Source organism: Petaurus breviceps, unplaced genomic scaffold (genome assembly GCF_028583685.1).
Source record: "Petaurus breviceps papuanus isolate PSGF00001 unplaced genomic scaffold, PetGlider_PUasm1.0 64, whole genome shotgun sequence".
Lineage (NCBI taxonomy): Eukaryota > Metazoa > Chordata > Mammalia > Diprotodontia > Petauridae > Petaurus > Petaurus breviceps.
In genome coordinates this window covers 8,369,943-8,390,068 of record NW_027186428.1, presented here as the reverse complement: position 1 = coordinate 8,390,068, position 20,126 = coordinate 8,369,943, and the positions used below count along the sequence as shown (strand labels likewise).

The 20,126-nt window shown below is 36.1% G+C and overlaps 1 protein-coding gene across 4 annotated transcripts in view; it reads right to left on the bottom strand.

Annotated features, from left to right (window-relative positions):
* Positions 1 to 20,126, bottom strand: part of PACS2 (phosphofurin acidic cluster sorting protein 2) — a 325,422-nt gene that overhangs the window by 214,578 nt on the left and 90,718 nt on the right. For all 4 annotated transcript variants that reach the window (XM_069103870.1, XM_069103871.1, XM_069103872.1 and 1 more), the window contains one exon: positions 12,347 to 12,436. In XM_069103870.1, coding sequence (XP_068959971.1) covers positions 12,347 to 12,436 — 90 coding nt within the window. Of the gene's footprint in view, positions 1 to 12,346; positions 12,437 to 20,126 lie in introns of those variants that run through there.

Below are 20,126 nucleotides of genomic sequence, written 5' to 3'. Positions count from 1 at the left end.
CCCACAATTTCAGTTTGTGTCTGTGTTTGTGAACATGAGTTTCCTCTATGCAGTCAATGGGCAGAACAAAGGATTTCCACTCTTAATGAGTACACACTATAAGATATGAAATTGTTTATCCACAGACTTGGTGATATCAACCTGATGAGACAGATAACTGAGTGTTCAAGGCAGATGGGGCAGTCAGGATGCAAGATATGGGATATGAGATAAAATGAAGAATGTGACCAGCCATTGATTATGCATTGATGCCTCCACTGAGGACTTTATCTGTGTACTTTCACAAAGCACCCGGAATGTGACATTCCAGAGAGCACTCCCCCTTTTCCTTTTCCTGTTCTCCTTGCTTATCTGTATGACAAAGACACCTCCAGACTACCTGATATTCCAGGCATTCCAGAACTGTGCTTACTCCTCACCCCCTTCTCCTGCTCCCCCTTCCTCATCAAACTGTATATGAACCAGACACCTAACCTGGCTAATTGCTCTTCCTCCCATGGGGAGTAGGGTCTGGCCTGCCTCCCACATGCAGAGGGCCCACTAGAGTTCTGTCTCTCCCATGGGGAGCAGGCCCACTGATTGTGTCACCCCAATAAATGTCTCTCTTTACCTTGGAGACTGAGTGAATGCTTTCAGGGCACTGGGACACATATTAGTTCTGCCCATTCAGAGAAATCCTCAGAGCTAGTCAAAAGGCACAGCCCACAGCAGCTCTAAGGATAGGTGAGGTGGATATGCAGCCCATTCTCTGAAGTTCCTGTCAGTTCCCCTTATTTTGTAAACTTGCAAAGGTTCCTAGAAACCATCTGTGTGGGCAAGGTCATCAGCGCTGGGAAAAGGAGTTTATTTGGGTTATGGAGATCTTAAACAATGAACTTGGCTTACTGAGAATTTGCAAGTATATAGAAATTATCTTAATGATTGGCTTTTGCACAAGGAAAAATTAAAATTTGAGATGTGAGTACTGGTAAATATCTTCCAAAGTTGTGATTAGTGAAACTTGCTATCTGATGTAAAAGCTCTTGAAGCTGTAACAGATTATGTTTTGGGCTGTCAGAAGGCTCATGATAATCCATCAATAATCAGCAGTCAATAATACCACATTTGAGAGAAATGCCACAAACTATTCAGAGAGAATGTGACTGTAACAGGTAGAGGTCTGCATCTGAAAAAAAAACTGGGGGGGGACAATCTTAGCCTCAGTCTAGGATGGGATCCTCCTAGCTCAGTTTCCCCACTGTGTTCCTTTCAAAAAGGAATGTTTTTCACCTGACTATTCCTGAGTCTGGTTATGTGGTGGTTATGAGATACTGCAAGGCTGGAAAACTGTGATGTCATACTTGGTATAACCATATCCAGTCTTCTTCCTTTATAGCAAAGATCTATAATCAGAGTAAGTGGTCAATAAAAGATATAAGCACAATGCAAGTATGTGATATCTTGCTGTTTTCAATCTGAATGTGCAGTCATTCTATCCCAAACAACTTGGTAAATTAGTACTCCTGCATAGTCATGAGAAGGATTAAATCCTTGGAACAGAATATTCTTTCTGAATGATATGGGAATAATTAGACAAAGGGAAAAGAAGTTTTTGAAACAAAGGTATAAACACAATGTTGAATTATTATCCCATAGACTAAGGCTGAGCTTCTATAATACAATGTATGTTTAAGATCTAAGCTATTCAGTCTAAAATTATATTCCTTTCTATATCCGAAACAACTTAGCAAATGGGTATTTGGCCTAGTCATCTGCCTGTTATTATATATTAATATATATACATATGTGTATATATGTATATGTACATGTATTGATGTATGAAATAAGGTCCTTAAATATTTCAAAATGATATAAGAATAATTAGGTATTGATACAAGTGATTAAAGGACCTAGCTGTTATTCTATTAATTACTGAAACTAAATTAGAAACATCTCCGGTTTGGTTCAAAGAAGAGAATTTCAGTGCAGTCAATTTTCTTAGAGGGAGGCAACTTCTAGAATATTTTTGCATTAATGGAAAAGTCAATTTCATTCAAAGTTTATTACTGTTGTGGAAATAATACCCATGTGTCCAGTGGTTACAACATGTTTTATTATAAACAACTTATTGATATGCACTATTTTGGAATTACTTATGTATACTCCCAAGTCTTTTATTATAATTGGAATAAAGTCAGTTTCTTATAAATTCATTTGTATAATTTTCAATAAGAAGATCAGAAACTCCTGTATGTCAAAAGTAAATAATAGCATCATGGGGATCTTGGTTTCTTTTCCTCTATTCTAACATCACTTTTAATGCTTCTTCTATTTGGGCCCTGCCTATTGAACTTGCTTGTCAGATTTATGTCTCCTAGACTACCAGGTGTCCACCTGTAGATGGTCATGCAACATGGATACCTATTCCACACTCTCCTCCTCATGCCCTGGATGATGTTTCAGCCTCATTTTACTCCCCTCCCCACCACGACTGAGGCAGAGACAGCTCTAGACCACCTCCAAGCAGAAAGTAGCTCCAGAAGAAGAGACCTTTGTCAGTCTCCCAAAAGCACTTGGGTGGATATTTCTTGAGAGGGGAATGATGAAGTAGACACAGTGTTCAAGGCAGATGGGGACAGGCAAGACATAGGATGTGAGATAAAATGCAGGATGTGATCAGCCATAGATTATGCACTGATGCCTCCACTGAGGACTTATCTGTGTGCTTTCACAAAACATGCCCCCCCTCCAACTATGTGATATTCTGGAGCAGCTCTCCTCTTTATCCTTTCCTGTTCTTGCTTATCTATATGACCAAAACACCTCCATACTACCTGATACTCCAGAGTCGTACCTGCCCTTCCTCTTCTCCCCTTCCCACATACCAACAAATGTATATAGACCTGGCTAGTTGCTCTGCCTCCCATGGGAAGCCAGCCTTCTTGGTGCATCACCCCAATAAATACCTTTTTTTAAACTCGGAGACTGTTCAAGTGAGTTGTTTCAGGACACTGGGATCCACATGTCTATTCTTCATTATTCTGGTGCACACTAACATTTTGGGTTGCCCATTTACCTCATCAAGCCTATATAAGATTATCTCTGTATTTATCCAATAATTCCAGGGCCACAGAGATGACAATATGAATTGAATGAAGAAGTATACTTCAGAAATATTATGGACTATATTTTCAATAAATATTTTTATATTTTATATTTCTACAACCTTATTATATTTTAAGGGAAAACAATTTGTTTTTAGGCCAAGTCTAATTTCTTTTAAGTCTTGTATAAAATAGAAGCCAATAAGACAAAGGCTAGCCTTAGATTCAGGAATACTTGAATTAAAATTCCATTTTTTGACACAAATGAGAGGGCCTTTAGGCATCTGACCATTTAGTAACAACCTCCCAAAATTCTCTAAAACACCAAGTTAAAAGAAAGGTACTAATATGTATGAGTGGAGGAAGTTTCCACAAGAGGAAAATCACAAGTCTGGGTCAAAGAAGAAAAAAAAATGTGTAATGTGTAATTTTTTAAAAATTCTACACTAAAAAAGGCTTTAAAATGAACTTTACAAGTATTAACAAGCAATAAAAATCATCTATCCCCCCTAAAAAAAAGAGAGGATTGTATATGAAACTTAAAACTGCAGAAATATCGTTCTGCTTATCTGTGTCATCTTCAGTAACCAACCAGAGGCTATCAGGCCCAATTCAAGAATGGAATGAAATAAGATACCAGTAGTCCCTTAACAAAAGGAAATTTATTTAGTAATAGCAGAGGAAGGAGTTGGAGAGCAGGGAATGATATTCAGGGAAGATTGCTGATTCCATGGAGCACAATTTCCTCTGGGGCTAGTTTGACTTCCTAAGTCTGAGAACTCCAGACTCTCTGGACTAGGCAGCTTTTGTACTCAGGAAAGCAGGAAGCTACATTCATGGCTGAGCCTTAGTTCCCAAAGCCAGTCATCTCAAAGACAGTCTGCATACTTTTTCTGTAAAAACTAACATAACAGGACCAGAGCATTAGGATATTGCTCCTATTGAATCTTTTGAACATTCCTTTGCTCTGTGTAACTTTTTTTTTTTGCTTTTTTCAGGGGGGAGGGCAGGGCAATTAGTGTTAAGTGACTTGCCCAAGGTCACATGGCTAGTGAGTATTATGTGTCTGAGACCAGACTTGAACTCAGGTGCTCCTGACTCCCAAGGCTGGTGCTCTATTCACTGTGCCACCTAGCCGCCCCTGCTCTACATAACTTTAAAACTTCAGTGATGCTCTTTTCTCCCTTTTTATCTTTTATTTTGCATCACCATCACAACTCCCAACCATTCCCCAAACAACTCTCCCCTAATTAAAGTACTCACTTAAAAAAAATACAAATATGTAGAACAAACCCATACACTGGCTGTGTCTATAAATATCTTTTCTGCAACTCTAATCAAATAACTTCTTTGACTAAGAGATGAGAAATACGATTTAGCATCAGTCTTGAGGAGTCATGACTGACCTTTCCTTTATACTATTTCAGTCATTGCATAAATTAATCATCTAGTTCATTGGGGAAACTGAGGACCTTTCTCCCAAAAGAGTTTCTGTTTATGTGGATGACGTCTATTAATATTTACTGTATTAAAAATTTAAATGTCATTAATATTATGAAAAGTGTTTTGACCTCATGAAAAGGTCTCAAGACCCCCCACTGATCCTTGGAGAACTTAATCTAGTTCTTCTCACTTCACTCTGCATGCATCAGTTCAAACCAGTCTTCTGAGGTTACTCTGAATTAGCTATTTTTTTTTACAAGACAATGATATTCATTACATTCATATGCCAGAATTTGTTTATTGATCCCCCAAAATAAAGGTATGCACCTGTTACCAAGCTGCTTTTTTCTTTCTTTTTTTTTTTTAAAGCAATAGGGGTTAAGTAACTTGCTCAAGGTTACACGGCCAGTTATTTCTGGGTGTGGTGCTGAGTATCTGAGTCCAGATCAGCTTTTTTCTTAATAAAACAAAAAATACATTTTTTTTAAATATATGGGTTACTTCCTTTGATATCTTTGGGGTATGTAAATGGTTTAAATGGTATACAGCTTAGTGACTTGGAGTATACTTGAAAATTGTTTTTCACAACATGCTTGAGATAGCATTACATATTGCATAGAGAGTTGGCATCAGGACCACAGAGACTAAGTTGATCGAGCCACCTCTGACATACACTGGCTCTATGTTTCAGGGCAATTCACTAGAAATACTCTCTACCTTCATTGGCAGAAGGGAGTTTGTTCACTCTGAAGTTCTCTATACCAATGAAATCACAATGTAATCACTATGCCTATCCCTAATGATGAGATAAAACTGACAGCACCTCAACCACTATACTAGTGTCCTCTAACAGCCCCTTTAAAAATAACTATTTCCATTTTTGTCATCTTTGCTAATCTAATGAATACGAGATAGAATCATACAGTTGTTCTAATTTCTATTTCTCTTTATCGATGAGTGGGAGTATTTTTTCACACTGTTGTTGATGCCTTACCATTGTTCTTTTGAGAATGCCAGTTCATATCCTTTGGAATATTTCTCTATAGAAGAATGGCTTTAGATCTCATATATTTATATCACCATTTCCTTAAATATCTTGGGCATCATACCTTTATAAATGTAGCTGGATATCAAGCTTTTTCTCTCAATTAATTGTCTTCCTCATAATTTTAACTACAGGGATTTTATTTATATAAAATTATTTTTACATAATTAAAATAAATATCAATATAATGAAATTATATAATTTCAGTTTGTCAAAGTTGTTCATTTTAATTCTTGCAATCATTTCATCATGTCATGAATGATATAATTTTCTGTCATGGCAGCATCAAGAACTATTCATAATGAGATCCCTTCCCTTCTAATTTAATGGTGATGTGATCTTTTATATTTACATCATGAATCCATTTGGAGCTTATTGTAGTAAATGAGGCGAGATGCTATTCTTCAACTAACTTGTCAGACTATTCCAGTTTTCCCAGCAAGTTTGTCACATTTCAAGTTCTTACCTCAGTAGCTGGTATCTTTGGCTTTATCAAACACCATGATGCCATGTTCACTGTGCTTGGCACCTTGTGAACCTAATCTATTGCACTGATTAAATTTTCTATTTTTATAACCAGCAGCTAATATTTTTGATGATTACTACTTTTGTAATATATTTGTGATCTAGTACTTCTAAGGTCTCTTTCTTCCTATTTTTGAAATTTATTTCACCTGAGTGTTTTTATTCCTCATGTTGAATGTTAATTGTTTTTTCTTATTCTACTACTTTACCTTTAGTAGCAATCTGAGAGACAAGGCAATGAATCTGTAAATTTATTTTGGAAGTACTTTTTTAATGTTGATAACCACCACAAATACTCTCCAGTTATTTAAATCTTCCTTTATTTATATAAAGAAAATTTGTAATGGTTTACATGATTGCCATGTGTGTATTGGCAGCTGGACTCCTGACAACCTATGGTTATACAGAATGGATTTTTCTGCCATCTCTTTCTGCGGAGTTTCACTGTTAAGGTATAAAAACAATGATTATTTCTTTTGGTTTGTTTTACATATTGGTATTTCATTGAATTTCTTAATTGCTTCAAATTGGTTTTTGGTTGACAGTCCAGGTTTCTCTAAGTAAAACATCATATGGTCTGCAAAAAGCAATAATTCTGTTTCCTTTATGCCTATTCTTACTTCCTCAATTTCTTTCTCAAGCTTTTAGAACTATATCAAATTTATGTGGCAAAAATAGGTATGTTTGTATTAGACCAAATCTTACTGGAAAAAAACCTCTAGTATACCTCCAGTGGAGCTAATTATATAGTTCTTGGTTTTAAACAAAGTTTATCAAAAAGAAAGGCCAGCTTATCCTTATAATTTAAATTTTTTTTTTAACATAAAAGGCTGTTATATTTTACCAAAGTTTTTGTATGCTTCTATTAATAGAGTTGTGCGGATTTTATTTATTTTTCGTATTCAAATCATCTACTATGCTTATAGTTTTCTTAATGTTGAATCAACCTATTACATTCCTGGTATAAATCACTATGGTCAAAGTGTACAGATTTTTAAATATAATCCTGTAGCCTTCTGCTGAAATTTATTCAGTATTTTAACTGATATTTATTAGGCATACTGATCTATAGTTCTATTTTTCTACTTCTATCTTTCTTTGGTTTCAGAAACAGGAAACTCTTTATCTCATGGAGGGAGTCTGATAGGATACCTTTCCTGTTTTTGCAAGGAATTTATGTAATGTTGGAAATAATTGTTCTTTGAATATGGGACAGATTTTGTTTGCAATTTCATCTGATCCTATATTATTTTTCTCCTTTAAATATTTTTTAAATAATACTAGGTACTTAAAACACCTATTTAATATACTGTTAATCTCAGTATTTTATATTTTTATAAATATTCACTCTGTACATTTAGTCAGTCAGTTTTGTCATACAGTTGGGACAAGTAGTTTCTAATAATTTATTTCTTTTCTTCATTTCCTGTGATTTTACTTTTCTAAGTTTTCATACTGTCAATCTGGTTTATTTATCTATTTTAAAATTTTTATTTATTTTATTTTTTGCTTTTTTTGGAGGGGGGAAGGCAGGGCAATTGGGGGTAAGTGACTTACCCAAGGTCACACAGCTAGTAAGTATTAAGTGTCTGAGGTCAGATTTGAACTCAGGTCCTCCTGACTCCAGGTCTGCTGCTCTATTCACTGTGCCACTTAGCTGCCCCATTTCTCTATTTTTTTTTTTATGAAAATAGTTGTGTTTATTTTATTATGTTTTTTATTTTTAAAAATATTCTAAGCTTTTTACTTACAAATTTAGTGGGGTTTCTGCTTTTCAATTTTGATCATCTCCTTTGAGTTCTCACAATTTGTGAATTGAAATTTTTTATTCGTTGTTTTTATAGCTTTATTAATTCCACTGTTCCATTATTTTTCTCTGTAGTGGGTAAAAATGTTGAGAGATAACCAGTTCTCCCTTAAAAATCATTTTTGACTGCATTTCCCAAGTTCACGCAATTGTCATTTTGATTAAGTTATCTAGTATGTAAGTACAATGGAAAAAGTACTGATTGTTCATACCTGACATAAATATTTCTATGATACTGGCAAGTTACTTAATCTTTCTAAATCTTAGTTTCCTTTTGACAAAATTGGAGGTTAAATTTGATTTTTTTTCAGGTCCTCTCCAGATTGAAATCCATGGTTCTATGATTTGTTTTAGAACCTACTAATTCTTTATGGTTACATAACATCTTTCATTTTAAATTTCAAATAATTTCTTTATATTTGGATCATAATTTTATTGCATTCTGGTTAGTAATCGATGTAGTTAATATATCTGCTTTCCTGCATTTTTTAATGAGGTTTGTATGCTCTCACAGTGTCACTTTTTATAAAGGAGGCATATACAACTAAGAAATAGGTATATAACTTTCAGTCCCTATTCAGAAATCACCAGATACCTTCATATTTAACTCCTTTAAAACTCTATTCAGGTCCTTTACTTCTTTCTTACTTATCTTCTTGTTAGAATTGTCTAGATAAAAAAAGAATTGTCTACATCTAAAAGGGGCACATTAAGGATTCGTATTATAGTTTTTCTATCGCTCTATGTAATGCTATTAAGGGTTTGCTTCCAGTAGTTGGATGCTATACTTTTTCACTGTGTATAATATTCAGTACTGATAACTAATTATTGATGGCATCTCTAAGTTTATAATGTAGCTTTCCTGTTGTCAATTTTAATCATGTTTCTTATTACTACTGCCTTGTTTTAGAGCTCATGGTTACTACCCTACTTTTTATTAATTCACCCAAAGCAAGCTAAATTTTGCTCCAACCTCTTTTAACCAGTTTGTATAAATTAACACACACTGCTGAACTCTGCCTTCTAATCTATTCTGCTACTCTCCTGAGTTTACCCTATCTACATTTGCAGTAAGGGCTATTAATTGTTTATTTCTTTTCTCATTTTTCCTGTCTGCACTTTTCCCTTTATAAAGGGAGTGACAAAAGAGAAGTAATGGGATTAACACTAGTATTCAGCTATTTAAATGGTCTGTTCCCACTCTTTTGTACCTGTTCCCTTTATCTAGCCCAGATCCACATTATTAGTTCTTGTCATTTCTTTCTCTTGTTTCAGTATGTACATTTATTATTCACCCTGTAAAAGTTATTTTCTTTGAGACTACTCACTCCTGGACTCTTACTCTCCTTAAACTCCAACATATTTCCCTATATAATTTATGTTTTTACTCCAAACACATTGTGTCATGTGTATATGCTCAAATTTCTTTTTTTCAGATAAGTCTGTTTACTGGGATGTTCATTACTCTCCAACATTTCCTACAGGTTTACATACTCTGCTTTTTGCAGTGTAATTATGAGAAACAGAAATTTCCTCCTTCATCTGCAGTAACATATTCCTTTTTCTTTCCATTTTCTTTCCTTTTTTGTAAAAAAAAACCAACTAAACAGAACAAAACCATGTTCAGGTCCTGTGTTTGTCTTTGATAACTTTCTCTATGACCACTGAAAATCATGGAAATACAAAGGTATAATTGTCTCTTTTTCCTCTAGTGTAATGAAAAAGACTTTATTATAATTTATCTCCTTCCAAATGTTCAAATATATTTGCCTTTCTGGGTTTCACCTGTCTCCTGTGTTTGTGATTCTACTCAGTTCTGGTCTTTTCTTCAAGAATGCTTGAAATTCTTGTATTAAAGGTCCATTTCCTCCCTCCTCCCAGCCCCACATGATTATCCTTGGTCTTGCACAGTAGTCATTTTTAGTTCTAAGCATTTATCTTTTGCCTTTTGTAATACATTCTATGAATTCTATGACTGTCTCTTCACATGAAGAGTTGCAGCGTAGACTTGCCATGTCATCGACCAGTTCTTTTTTTTTTTGCCTTTTGGAGGGCAACTGGGGTTAAGTAACTTGCCCAAGGTTACACAGCTAGTTTTTTTGTGTGGCTGTTAAGTGTCTGAGGCTGGAACCGAACTCAGGTCCTCCTGACTCCGGGCTAGTGCTTTACTCACTGTGCCACCTAGCCACCCTGACCAGTTCCTTCTTATTATGGTTGTTAGCTGAATTTTTTTTCCTTTGACATGGAATATCTGGATTTTGGTTAAGACATTTCTGAATGTTTCCAACTTTGGATTTTTTTCAAATGACTGAGGAATATATTCCTATTTTGACTTTGCCTTTGGTTTCTAACAGGTCTGAGCAGTCTCATTTGGTTGGACAGGGATTTTCATGGGCTCTGATTCTAATAATTTTCTCTCCCTGTGACCTATTTTCTATGTTTTTGACAGTATGCTACATACTACAGATGAAATTGTATCAATTTTAAAGAAGTTGAGATGTTTAAATTCTTTAAGGAGGTCAAGGGGGTCATCCTCAGGAACTGGTTGGGCCAGAGGATCAGTTAACTGGATCACAGTTAACTGGAAAATAATGTTAATGATATCTAAAGAAATTTCCCCTGCTCTTTGGGATTTCTTCTTGAGCCAGTGTTGCTATACTCAGTTGAACATGAAGGCAAACAGAAGTGGAACCTATTTTTCTTGTTTGTTTGGTTTTTTGCCTTTTAGAGGGCAATTGGGGTTAAGTAACTTGCCCAAGGTTACATGGCTAATTTTTGTGTGTGGGTGTTAAGTGTCTGAGGCTGGAACCAAACTCAGGTCCTCCTGACTCTGGGGCAAGCGCTTTACTCACTGTGTCACCTAGCCGCCCCTGGAACCTATTTTCCATAATTATATTTTTAAAAATTCTTTATTATAAACAAAGCTGCGTTTCAATCCTAAACCTGAATCACTGGATTATTCTGAATTAGATATGGCTGAAAGTATTTGGAGCTAGAAGAATTTGACTACAATGATTCCATGGTTAATTCAATGCTGTAAGTGGAGGAAAAGCTGTACTAAGGAAAAGAGGTCAGGTGACCTGATAAACAGATGTAGTAGTCAAATACCCTGTGGTTGTAGCAATCTCAACAGAGAATGAGGAACTTTATAAATGAGATGAGGGAACCCCTCAGTACCTGGCTCCCAATATTTTCTTTCTTCTCTAACTCTTGCTCTCATACTAGGGGACTTCAACATATGTAATGACACTCTTGCAAACACCCTAACTATTCAGTTTCTCAGCCTATTCACTTCATATGACCTACTCTTCCACCACACAAGGATGGTCATCACCTTTGATCTTCTTGTCACAAATGTACCACCTTCATGTTTAAGAAACCTGAAATCTCTTTATCTTGATATAATCTATTGTCTTTCCTCCTCTCTCTCAGCCTTCCCATACTGAAACTTCCAATCCTTTAGTTCTTTCCCAGGCCATCACATCTGCACAAGTCATTCTATCCACAACTCGACTCACTGGTGAGCCTGTTCAGATCTACACTGTCCTTTTCTTTTAAGTCTTCTTTTGAGCTTTTGAAGTCCTTCATAACCTTTTTACCTTCCAGTCTTCTTACATCTTACTCCCCTATGAATAAACTCTTTCAGTGATACTGGTCTCTTTGTTGGTTCTTACAAAAGACACTATATTTTTCTCAGCTCTCTGGGCATTTCCACCAGCTGTCTTCAGACCTAATGTTCTCTCTCTTCATTTCCCTCAAGTCTCCACTAAAATCCCACATTCTACAAGATGTTTTTCATAATCCCCCTTAATGTAAGTGCCTTCTCCCAAAATTATTTCCAATGTATCCTGAAATATGTTGTTTACATATAGTTGTTTGTTTATATGTCATCTTCTCATTAGATTGCTCCTTAAGAGGAGGGACTGTTTTTGCCTTTCTCTAGTGCTTAGTACCCAGTCATCACTTAATACATGCTTGTTGATTTGTCTTGGTGTCCTCTTAAAACACTACTGCAGTATATATGGGAAAGCTAGGTTCATCTACATTAGCATCTTGGCTAGAAATCCTACATGTGTAGTTTATCCAGAGAGATAAATAGATAAATACACACATATGAAAATACATATATGCATGTATACTTAACACATCAGAAATAATTATCTGAACTAATGTTTTCCCTATTTACCAGAAAAATTTAGCATGTAAAAATTTACCTTATATGTATTTTCTCCTTCATTTGCATATTCTTTTTCTTATATGATTAATAAAAAAGATTTTAACTTTTATCAAGTCAAAAAAATTCTATAATCATTAAGGATTAAGCTGTGAAAAAGAAACAAATTCTAAAAATAACAGACATGTTAAGACTGAGGAAAAGTTACAGGAGCTGATGTGAAATACAAAAAAAAATTGAATCATTTACCTCTAAAAGAATTTCATTACCTGCAGTGAAAATGTTAGTGCAAGATCAGTTTCCACTTGTCCACTGGGGGGCAGCACAATTTCATGAGATCTCAATATTCGTTTTGAGCCCTGTAATAAGCAAGAAAACCTCTTACCAGATAGAAAGGCAACCAGCAGCCTCTTGAGTGAGAAAACATGAATCTAGTTATGCAAAAAAATTATCTAAAAATCTGCAATTATCTTCTGAAATTCCATGTCATGAGATTCACATCATTGTGGCTGACCAACGTGATATCTTCAAGATGTTGAAACAATCAATATACTAAATTTTGCTGTTGTTTGTCCTTTCTCAAAGAGGACAGAGGACCATGACATCAGAAAGGTGATGCCATGACTTGCAAGTGAATTGGACTTAAGTGAGGGAGGGCTGAACAAAGTCACCAGCCTCATTTCTCCTCCAGAGCCATCTGGGTTCAGTGGCAAGGCACAGATTAAGATAACTAGAGATGGCCCTAAATGCAGAGGGAGACCCTGGCCTTTTTAAGGTAAGGTATTTCTTAGGATTACAGCTAGGTAAGAAATGAGACAGAGAATGGTCTCTTTTACACAGTCCAAAAAAAAAATCAGTCTGGGAGGGAAAGCAATTGTTATTTATATTCACTTTGAGTCAATCAGGGCCCAAAAAATGACCAAGTGGGGCCTCAGACCAATCACTGGCCAATCAATAAAGGTCAGAGTGATATGGGTTTAAGGCATGGCCCTTAAGAAAGAAATCTACCCTGCAAACCTCAAGACATCTTGCAAGGACAGCTATCCAAATTTATGTTCCTTTGGGCAGAGCACTTGAAGTTAAGGGTACGATACCCTGTGTGGACAGACAGAAAGGTAGAAGAGAGGAAGGAAGGAAGGGTAAGGGAGGAGCTTTTTTGCCCAACTGGAACTGGCCATTTGAGACCCAATGGGGCAGCCTGTACTACTCAAAGGGTGAAAAAAAATTCTCTAAGTTATACAGAGAAAAATAGATTATTCCATGTTATATGAGATCCATGTCACTGTAGTTAATGGCTGACAAAGCTTATGTCTTTAAGATGTTGACACAATCAATATACTAAATGTTGTTATTTGTCCTTTCTGGAAGAGGACCAAAGCAACAGGAAGATGATGCTATGATTTGCTAGTGAATTGTATTTAACTAAGCTGTGTAAAGTCACCAGCCTCACGACTTTGTCCCCCAGATCCATCTGGGTCCAGTGGCAAGACATAAATTATGATGACTGGAGATGGCTCCCATATACTAAATAACTCTAACTCTGGCGTTCAAAATGATGCTGATCAAAATCTAGTGGTTTTACTGGAGCCCAAATGTGAAAATTTTGTCAAATGCTTATAACCAAAAACACTAAACCTTTACTGTAGCATATACAATCTAGCAGAGTTAATCACATATTGTTCCTACTCAGCTACTCTCCCTGCCCCCTCCCCCACCCCCAGTCTATTATAGTATCATCAAAGGGGAGTTCAGGAGCTGCTCTAGAAGTTTTCAAGTTTTTCAACCAGGCAACAGCCTTTCCTGACAGATTCCTCACTGCATGCAAGAGATCTGTACTAGATTCCATAGTGAAGAAAAAAAGAATAAAAAGATACTAATCAAGTAAGAGATGATGATTTTTTAAAAGATCTCTTATTCATTTTAAATACAAAATGAGAAAAGAAAAAAATTCCATGTACACAGCAGAACACAAGAGAGGATTCAACATAAAATGACAAATTTCCATTTCAAGAAAACTTGCATGAAAAATACATTGTTTTCAAAGCTACCCAGTATTTCTTTGTTTTCTTGTAGGTTTTCTTTTGTTTTCTGCTCTGCATTTTTTATTTTTTCTCCCTCCCCTCTTTCTCTCTACCCTGCCCTAAAGAAAGCTTCAATCAAACATGGATATTTATACATATATACAGGTATCTATGAACATACACATATACATAAGACCATACTATGCATATTTCTACTTATCATCTCTTTCTCTAGGGGTAGATACCATCTTCCTTTATAGGCCCAAGTCTTTCCATGTTTTTCTAAAACAACCAGTTCATCATTTCCTATAATACAGCAGTATTCTAACACAAGCACATCTTCTCTGAAAGACTGTATATGGAAAATTTTCCTCCGATTTTTGACATTCCTTGTATTTTTGGCTACATTGGTTTCATATGCAAGAAAATTTTAATTTAAAACAACCAAAATTATCCATTTTGTACTTCACCAATGCTCTTGCCTTATAAGGTCTGATACTACTGAATCTCCTTATTTTATGTTTCCCCTGCTGATTTCCTTGAAATTCCTGACCTTTTTCTAATTCAGTAAGATTTTTTTAATTTTAAATTTATTTATTTTTAGTTTTCCACAAGATTTTGAGTTACAATTTTTTTCTCTCCCCATTTTTCTCCTACATGCCCCAGTATATATATATATATTTTCTCCTACATGCCCCTACATACCCCAGTATCTATATATCTTATTTCCCAGTTGCATGTAAAAAAACAATTTTTTAAACATTTGTTTTTAAAACTTTGAGTTTCAGATTTTTTTCCCCTTTTTCCCTCCTTAGCCACCCCCACTGGGAAGATAAGCAATTCAATATAGATTGTACATGTGTAGTTACCCAAATCATTTCCATAGTAGTTATATTGTGGTAGATTACTTATATTCCCTCCATTCTATCCCGCCCCTACTTATTCTATTTTCTCCTTTGATTTTATTCCTTTTCAAAAATGTTTGCTTCTAACTACCCTCTCCCTCAATCTGCCCTCCCTTCTACCATCCCTCCTCTTGTCCCCTACCCCCCTATTTTCCTGTAGGGTAAGATACCAAATTGAATATGTATGTTATTCCCTCCTTAGGCCAAATTCAATGAGAATAAGGTTTCCCCATTCCCTCTTACCTTCCTGCTCTTCCCCTCCATTGTAACAGTTTTCTCTTGCCTCTTTTATATGAGATAATTTACCCTAATCTATCTCTCCCTTTCTTCTTCTCCCAATAAATTCCTCTCTCACCTCTTAATTTTATTTTTTAGATATCATCCCTTCATATTCAACTCATCTTGTACCCTCTGTCTATGTACACATGAACATAACTATCTATGCCCACACTCACATACACATACACCCTACGTATGTATATATACATACATATATATATATATACACACACGCATATATTTTCCCTTCAGCTATCCTCATATGGAAGAGAAGTTTTATGAGTTACAATTATTGTTTTTCTGTTTAGGAATGTAAATAGTTTACCTTTAATAAGTTCCTTATGATTTCTTTTTCCTGTTTACCGTCTCATGCTTCTCTTGCTTCTTGTATCTGAAAGTCAAATTTTCTGTTCAGCTCAGATTTTTTCATCCAGAATGCTTGAAAGTCCTCTATTTCAATGAATGACCATATTTTCCCCTCAAGCATTATACTCAGTTTTGCTGGGTAGGTGATTCTTGGTTTTAGTCCTAGATCCTTTGACCTCCGGAATATCATATTCCAAGCCCTTAATGTAGAATCTGCTAGGTCTTGGGTTATCCTGACTGTGTTTCCACAATATTCAAACTGTTTCTTCCTGACTGCTTGCAGTATTTTCTCCTTGACCTGGGAACTCTGGAATTTGGCTATAATATTCCTAGGAGTTTTCTTTTTGGGGTCTTTTTTAAGAGGCGATTGGTGAATTCTTTCAATTTCTATTTTGCCCTCTGGTTCCAGAATAGCAGAGCAATTTTGCTTGATAATTTGTTGAAAGATTGTGTCTACACTCTTTTTTTAATCGTGGCTTTCAGGCAGACCAATAATTTTTAAAATTATCTCTCCTGGATCTATTTTCCAGGTCAGTGGTTTTTCCAATGAGATATTTCACATTGCCTCCTATTTTTTCATTTGTTTGGATCTGTTTTATAGTTATCTTGATTTCTCATAAAGTCATTAGCTTCCAATTGCTCCAATCTAATTTTGAAGGAGTTATTCTCTTCAGTGAGTTTTAAAAATTCCATTTCCATCTGGCAAATTCAGCTTTTTAAAGCATTCTTCTCCTCATTGGCATTTTGGGCCTTTTTGGCCATTTGAGTTAGTCTATTTTTTTAAGGTGTTATTTTCTTCAGTATTTTTTTGGGTCTCCTTTAGGAGGCTGTTGACTCGCTTTTCATGATTTTCCTGCATCATTCTCATTTCTCTTCCCAATTTTTCCTCCACTTCTCTTACTTGATTTTCAAAATCCTTCTTGAGCTTCTCCATGGCTTATAACCAATTCATATTTTTCTTGGAGGCTTATGATGCAGGAGTTCTGACTGAAATGTCTTCCTCCCACTCCATGCCTTGATCCTTTTTGCCTCAAAAGAGGATTCTATTGTCTGTGCTTCCATTGCTTGCTCATACTGGCAGCCAATTACTTGGCTTTTGAGCTCTTTGCCATGATAGAACTCTGCTTCCATAATGGAGAGAGCTTTGTCCCAAATAGCTGGGGTTTTTACAGCTGCCAGAGCTATTAGATGGGTGCCCTCTCTACAATCCCCACACACTTTGGCTCACTAGTCACACACTCCAGGACCACCACCCAAGACCATTAACTGGATCCAAGTAGGTCAAAACAAGAGCAATTACCCTCTGAATGGTTGCTTGGTCCCCCTAAAATCTTCAGGCCAGGAGCTCTGGGAGCAGTCACTGATCCTCCTCTGATTCTCCCCCTGAGGGTAGCAGCCAGCCATACTCCCCCTGTTCCAACAAAGTTCCACACTGACCTTTTACTTTGTCTTTGGCATTTGTGGATTAAGAAGTCTGGAAATTGCTAAGCTGCTGGTGATATACTCTCATGAAGTCTGCTCCAGCCACCTCTGGTCAGGGCTGCCCTGGGGCTAAAACCGCAGCTAAGTTGGGACTATGATCAGCTCCCAGTGTGCTGAAACGGACCCTTCTTGCCAGCCTGCCCAGCTTCCTTCAGTGGGAGATTTGTTTCTGTCACTTTGTGCGTCCTGTACATCTGAAGCTGTTTAGAGTCATTTTTAACATGCAATGGAGGAGGTGGAAGCTGGAGCCACGCAGAAGTCCTGTTTCTACTCTGCCATCTTGGCTCTGCCTCCAAGATTTTTTTTTTTTAGTAATTTAAATGGGATGGTATTGAATAGATTAGTCAGGTAATTTGCAATTTTTATCTTGGTTTTTCTACCCATGAAAATAAATATTAGTTCAATTATTTAGATATTACTTTATTTTATAAAAAGTATCTTATATTTATGTTCTTATAGTACCTGTGTCTGTTTTTGGCAGGCATACTCTTAGGTATTTTATAGTGTCTAGTTATTTTAAATAGTCTAAGATAATAATGAATATATTGCTAACACATCATATAGTTCCCTTTTTTCTCTTTTGATTAAATCTATTTTAACTTTAATTTTGAGATCATGATTACTACCCCTGCTTTTTTTACATAATAAATTCTACTCCTGCCTTTTATTTTATCTTTGTATGTATCTCTCATTTTTATTGTGTTTCCTGACAGCAACATATTGTTGAATTCATAATTTTAATCTGCTGTTTCCTTTTTATGGGTAAATTCATTCCATTTACATAAGCTATAATTACTTGTGTATATTTCTCCTTCCTATTTTTCCTCACTATCCTTCTCACCCTATTTACACTATCCCTACTTATTCCTCTTTTTTACTTCCACCCACTACCTTGCGCTCATAATTCCTTAAGCTGCCTACCCTTCTAAGAGTCCCTCCCTTATCCTCTCTCTCTCTCCACTCTATCCCCTTGCCCTCTTATTTCTTTCTGAATCTATGACTTTTTTTTTACCCTACTAGATGATTTTCTCTCTTTGAAAACCCAGTTCAAATGAGAGTAAGGTTCCAGCACTACCCCCACTAGCTTCTTCTGTATCAGTTCTTTCTTTTGTGCCTCATTTGTATGAGATAATTACTTCTATTTATCATTCTCTCTATATATTTTTGTAGAATTACACCATCATACACAGCTCAGTCGTTCTTTCAAACCACCCAAATAATGATGACAGTTCTATGAGTACTGAGAACATTTTCACAAATAAGAAGTAAATAATTTGATCTTAATGAGTCCTTTATAATTGGTCTTTAATGTTTACCTTATATTTCTCTTGGATATTATATGTTGAATTTTCCATTAAGATCTACTGTTTTTGTCACAAATACCAGAAAGTCTTTCAGTTCATTAAATGTAATTGTCCTCCCATTCAGGATCATACTTAACTTTGCTGGGTATGTTTTCCTTGGTCATAACCCCAGCACTTTTGCTCTATGAAATATAGTATTCCAATATCTATGGTCCTTCAATGTAGTAGCTGCTAGGTCTTGTGTAATCCTTACTGTAGGTCCGTATTTAAAATGTTTTTTTCTTGGTGCTTGCAATATTTTCTTCTTAAACTGGGAGCTTTGAAACATAGCTATGATATTCCTGTAAATTTTCCTTCTGGAAGCTCTTTTCAGGTGGTGAATGGTGGATTTTTTCTATTTATGTTTTGTCTTCTTGTTCTAGAATTTCAGAGCAATTTTCTTTATTTTTTTTAACATTGTATCAAGATTTTTTTGGTCATAATTTTCAGGTAGTCTGACTATTCTTATATTATTTCTCCCCAATTTTGTATCTTAGAATGCATTAGCTTCCCCTTGCCAAATTCTAATTTTTAAGGAATTATTTTCCTCAATTTTTTTATTCTCTACTTCTTCAAGTTGGCTTTCTTTTCATAATTTTCTTATACTGCTTTTTTTTTTCCTATTTTTCCTCAATCTTTCTTATTTTATTTTTAAAGTCCTTTCTAAGTTCTTCCAAAACTCTTTTTGGCCTTGTGTTCATTTGACATTTCTCACTGAAAAAGAAGGGCTTTTTTTTTTTTAAGCTCCATTATCTTGCTCTGAATATGAGCCCAGATCTTCTCTATCCCCATATTAACTATCTATGATTGGGTTCTTTCTCATTTTTATTTTATTTTGTTTTTAGCAGCCATTAGTATAATCAAGTTCTAGCCCCAACATGTTGGGAATGATGCCCCAAGCCTCAGGTCCTATTTTCTGAGGTCTGTCCTGGGACCCAACCTTGAGCTCTTCTCTCCACTCCTCAACCATGGTTAGGGTCCCCAGCCTCTCTGTCCCACAAATGTTCTTGCTCCTTGTAGTCCCTCAGGTAGCTGCAAACTATAGCTATCCTTTCAGACCTGGAACTGAAAAGAGGGACTCTGCCCCACCCCTCTGCTACTACACACACCCGGCATGTGCTAGCTCCTTCTCCCCACAGCCACAGCCCAGGACAAGTTTGGTCAACACACCTGTTCTCTGCATCTCTTCACAGCAGAAGGTCCTTCAATATTCTCCTCGCAGCCTTCTGACCTCCTACATAGTCTGTGAGGAGAAAGTTCCTGAGGCTGCCTCCCAACCCAGCTGCCCCAGGATTTGTTGATTCGGCAGAGTCATCCTGGAAGTGACTGCACTTTACTCAGGCCAAACCTCCCCATCTTGGACATGAGGTCATCAAGTTGTCTTAGGAGGACAGCTGCTTTACCCCAACTTTTGTTTATTTCTGCTGCTCCACATTCCCTCTGAGGTGATATGCTACCTTTTTTATGTGGAGAAAATCTGAAGAGCCTAAAGTTTTCTTACCTACTCTGCCATCTTCCCAGAATTCTCTCAAGAAGATGATTTTTTTTTTAAGCAATAGGGGTTAAGTAACTTGCTCAAGGTTACACGGCCAGTTATTTCTGGGTGTGGTGCTGAGTATCTGAGCCCGGATTTGATCCAGGTCATCCCGACAC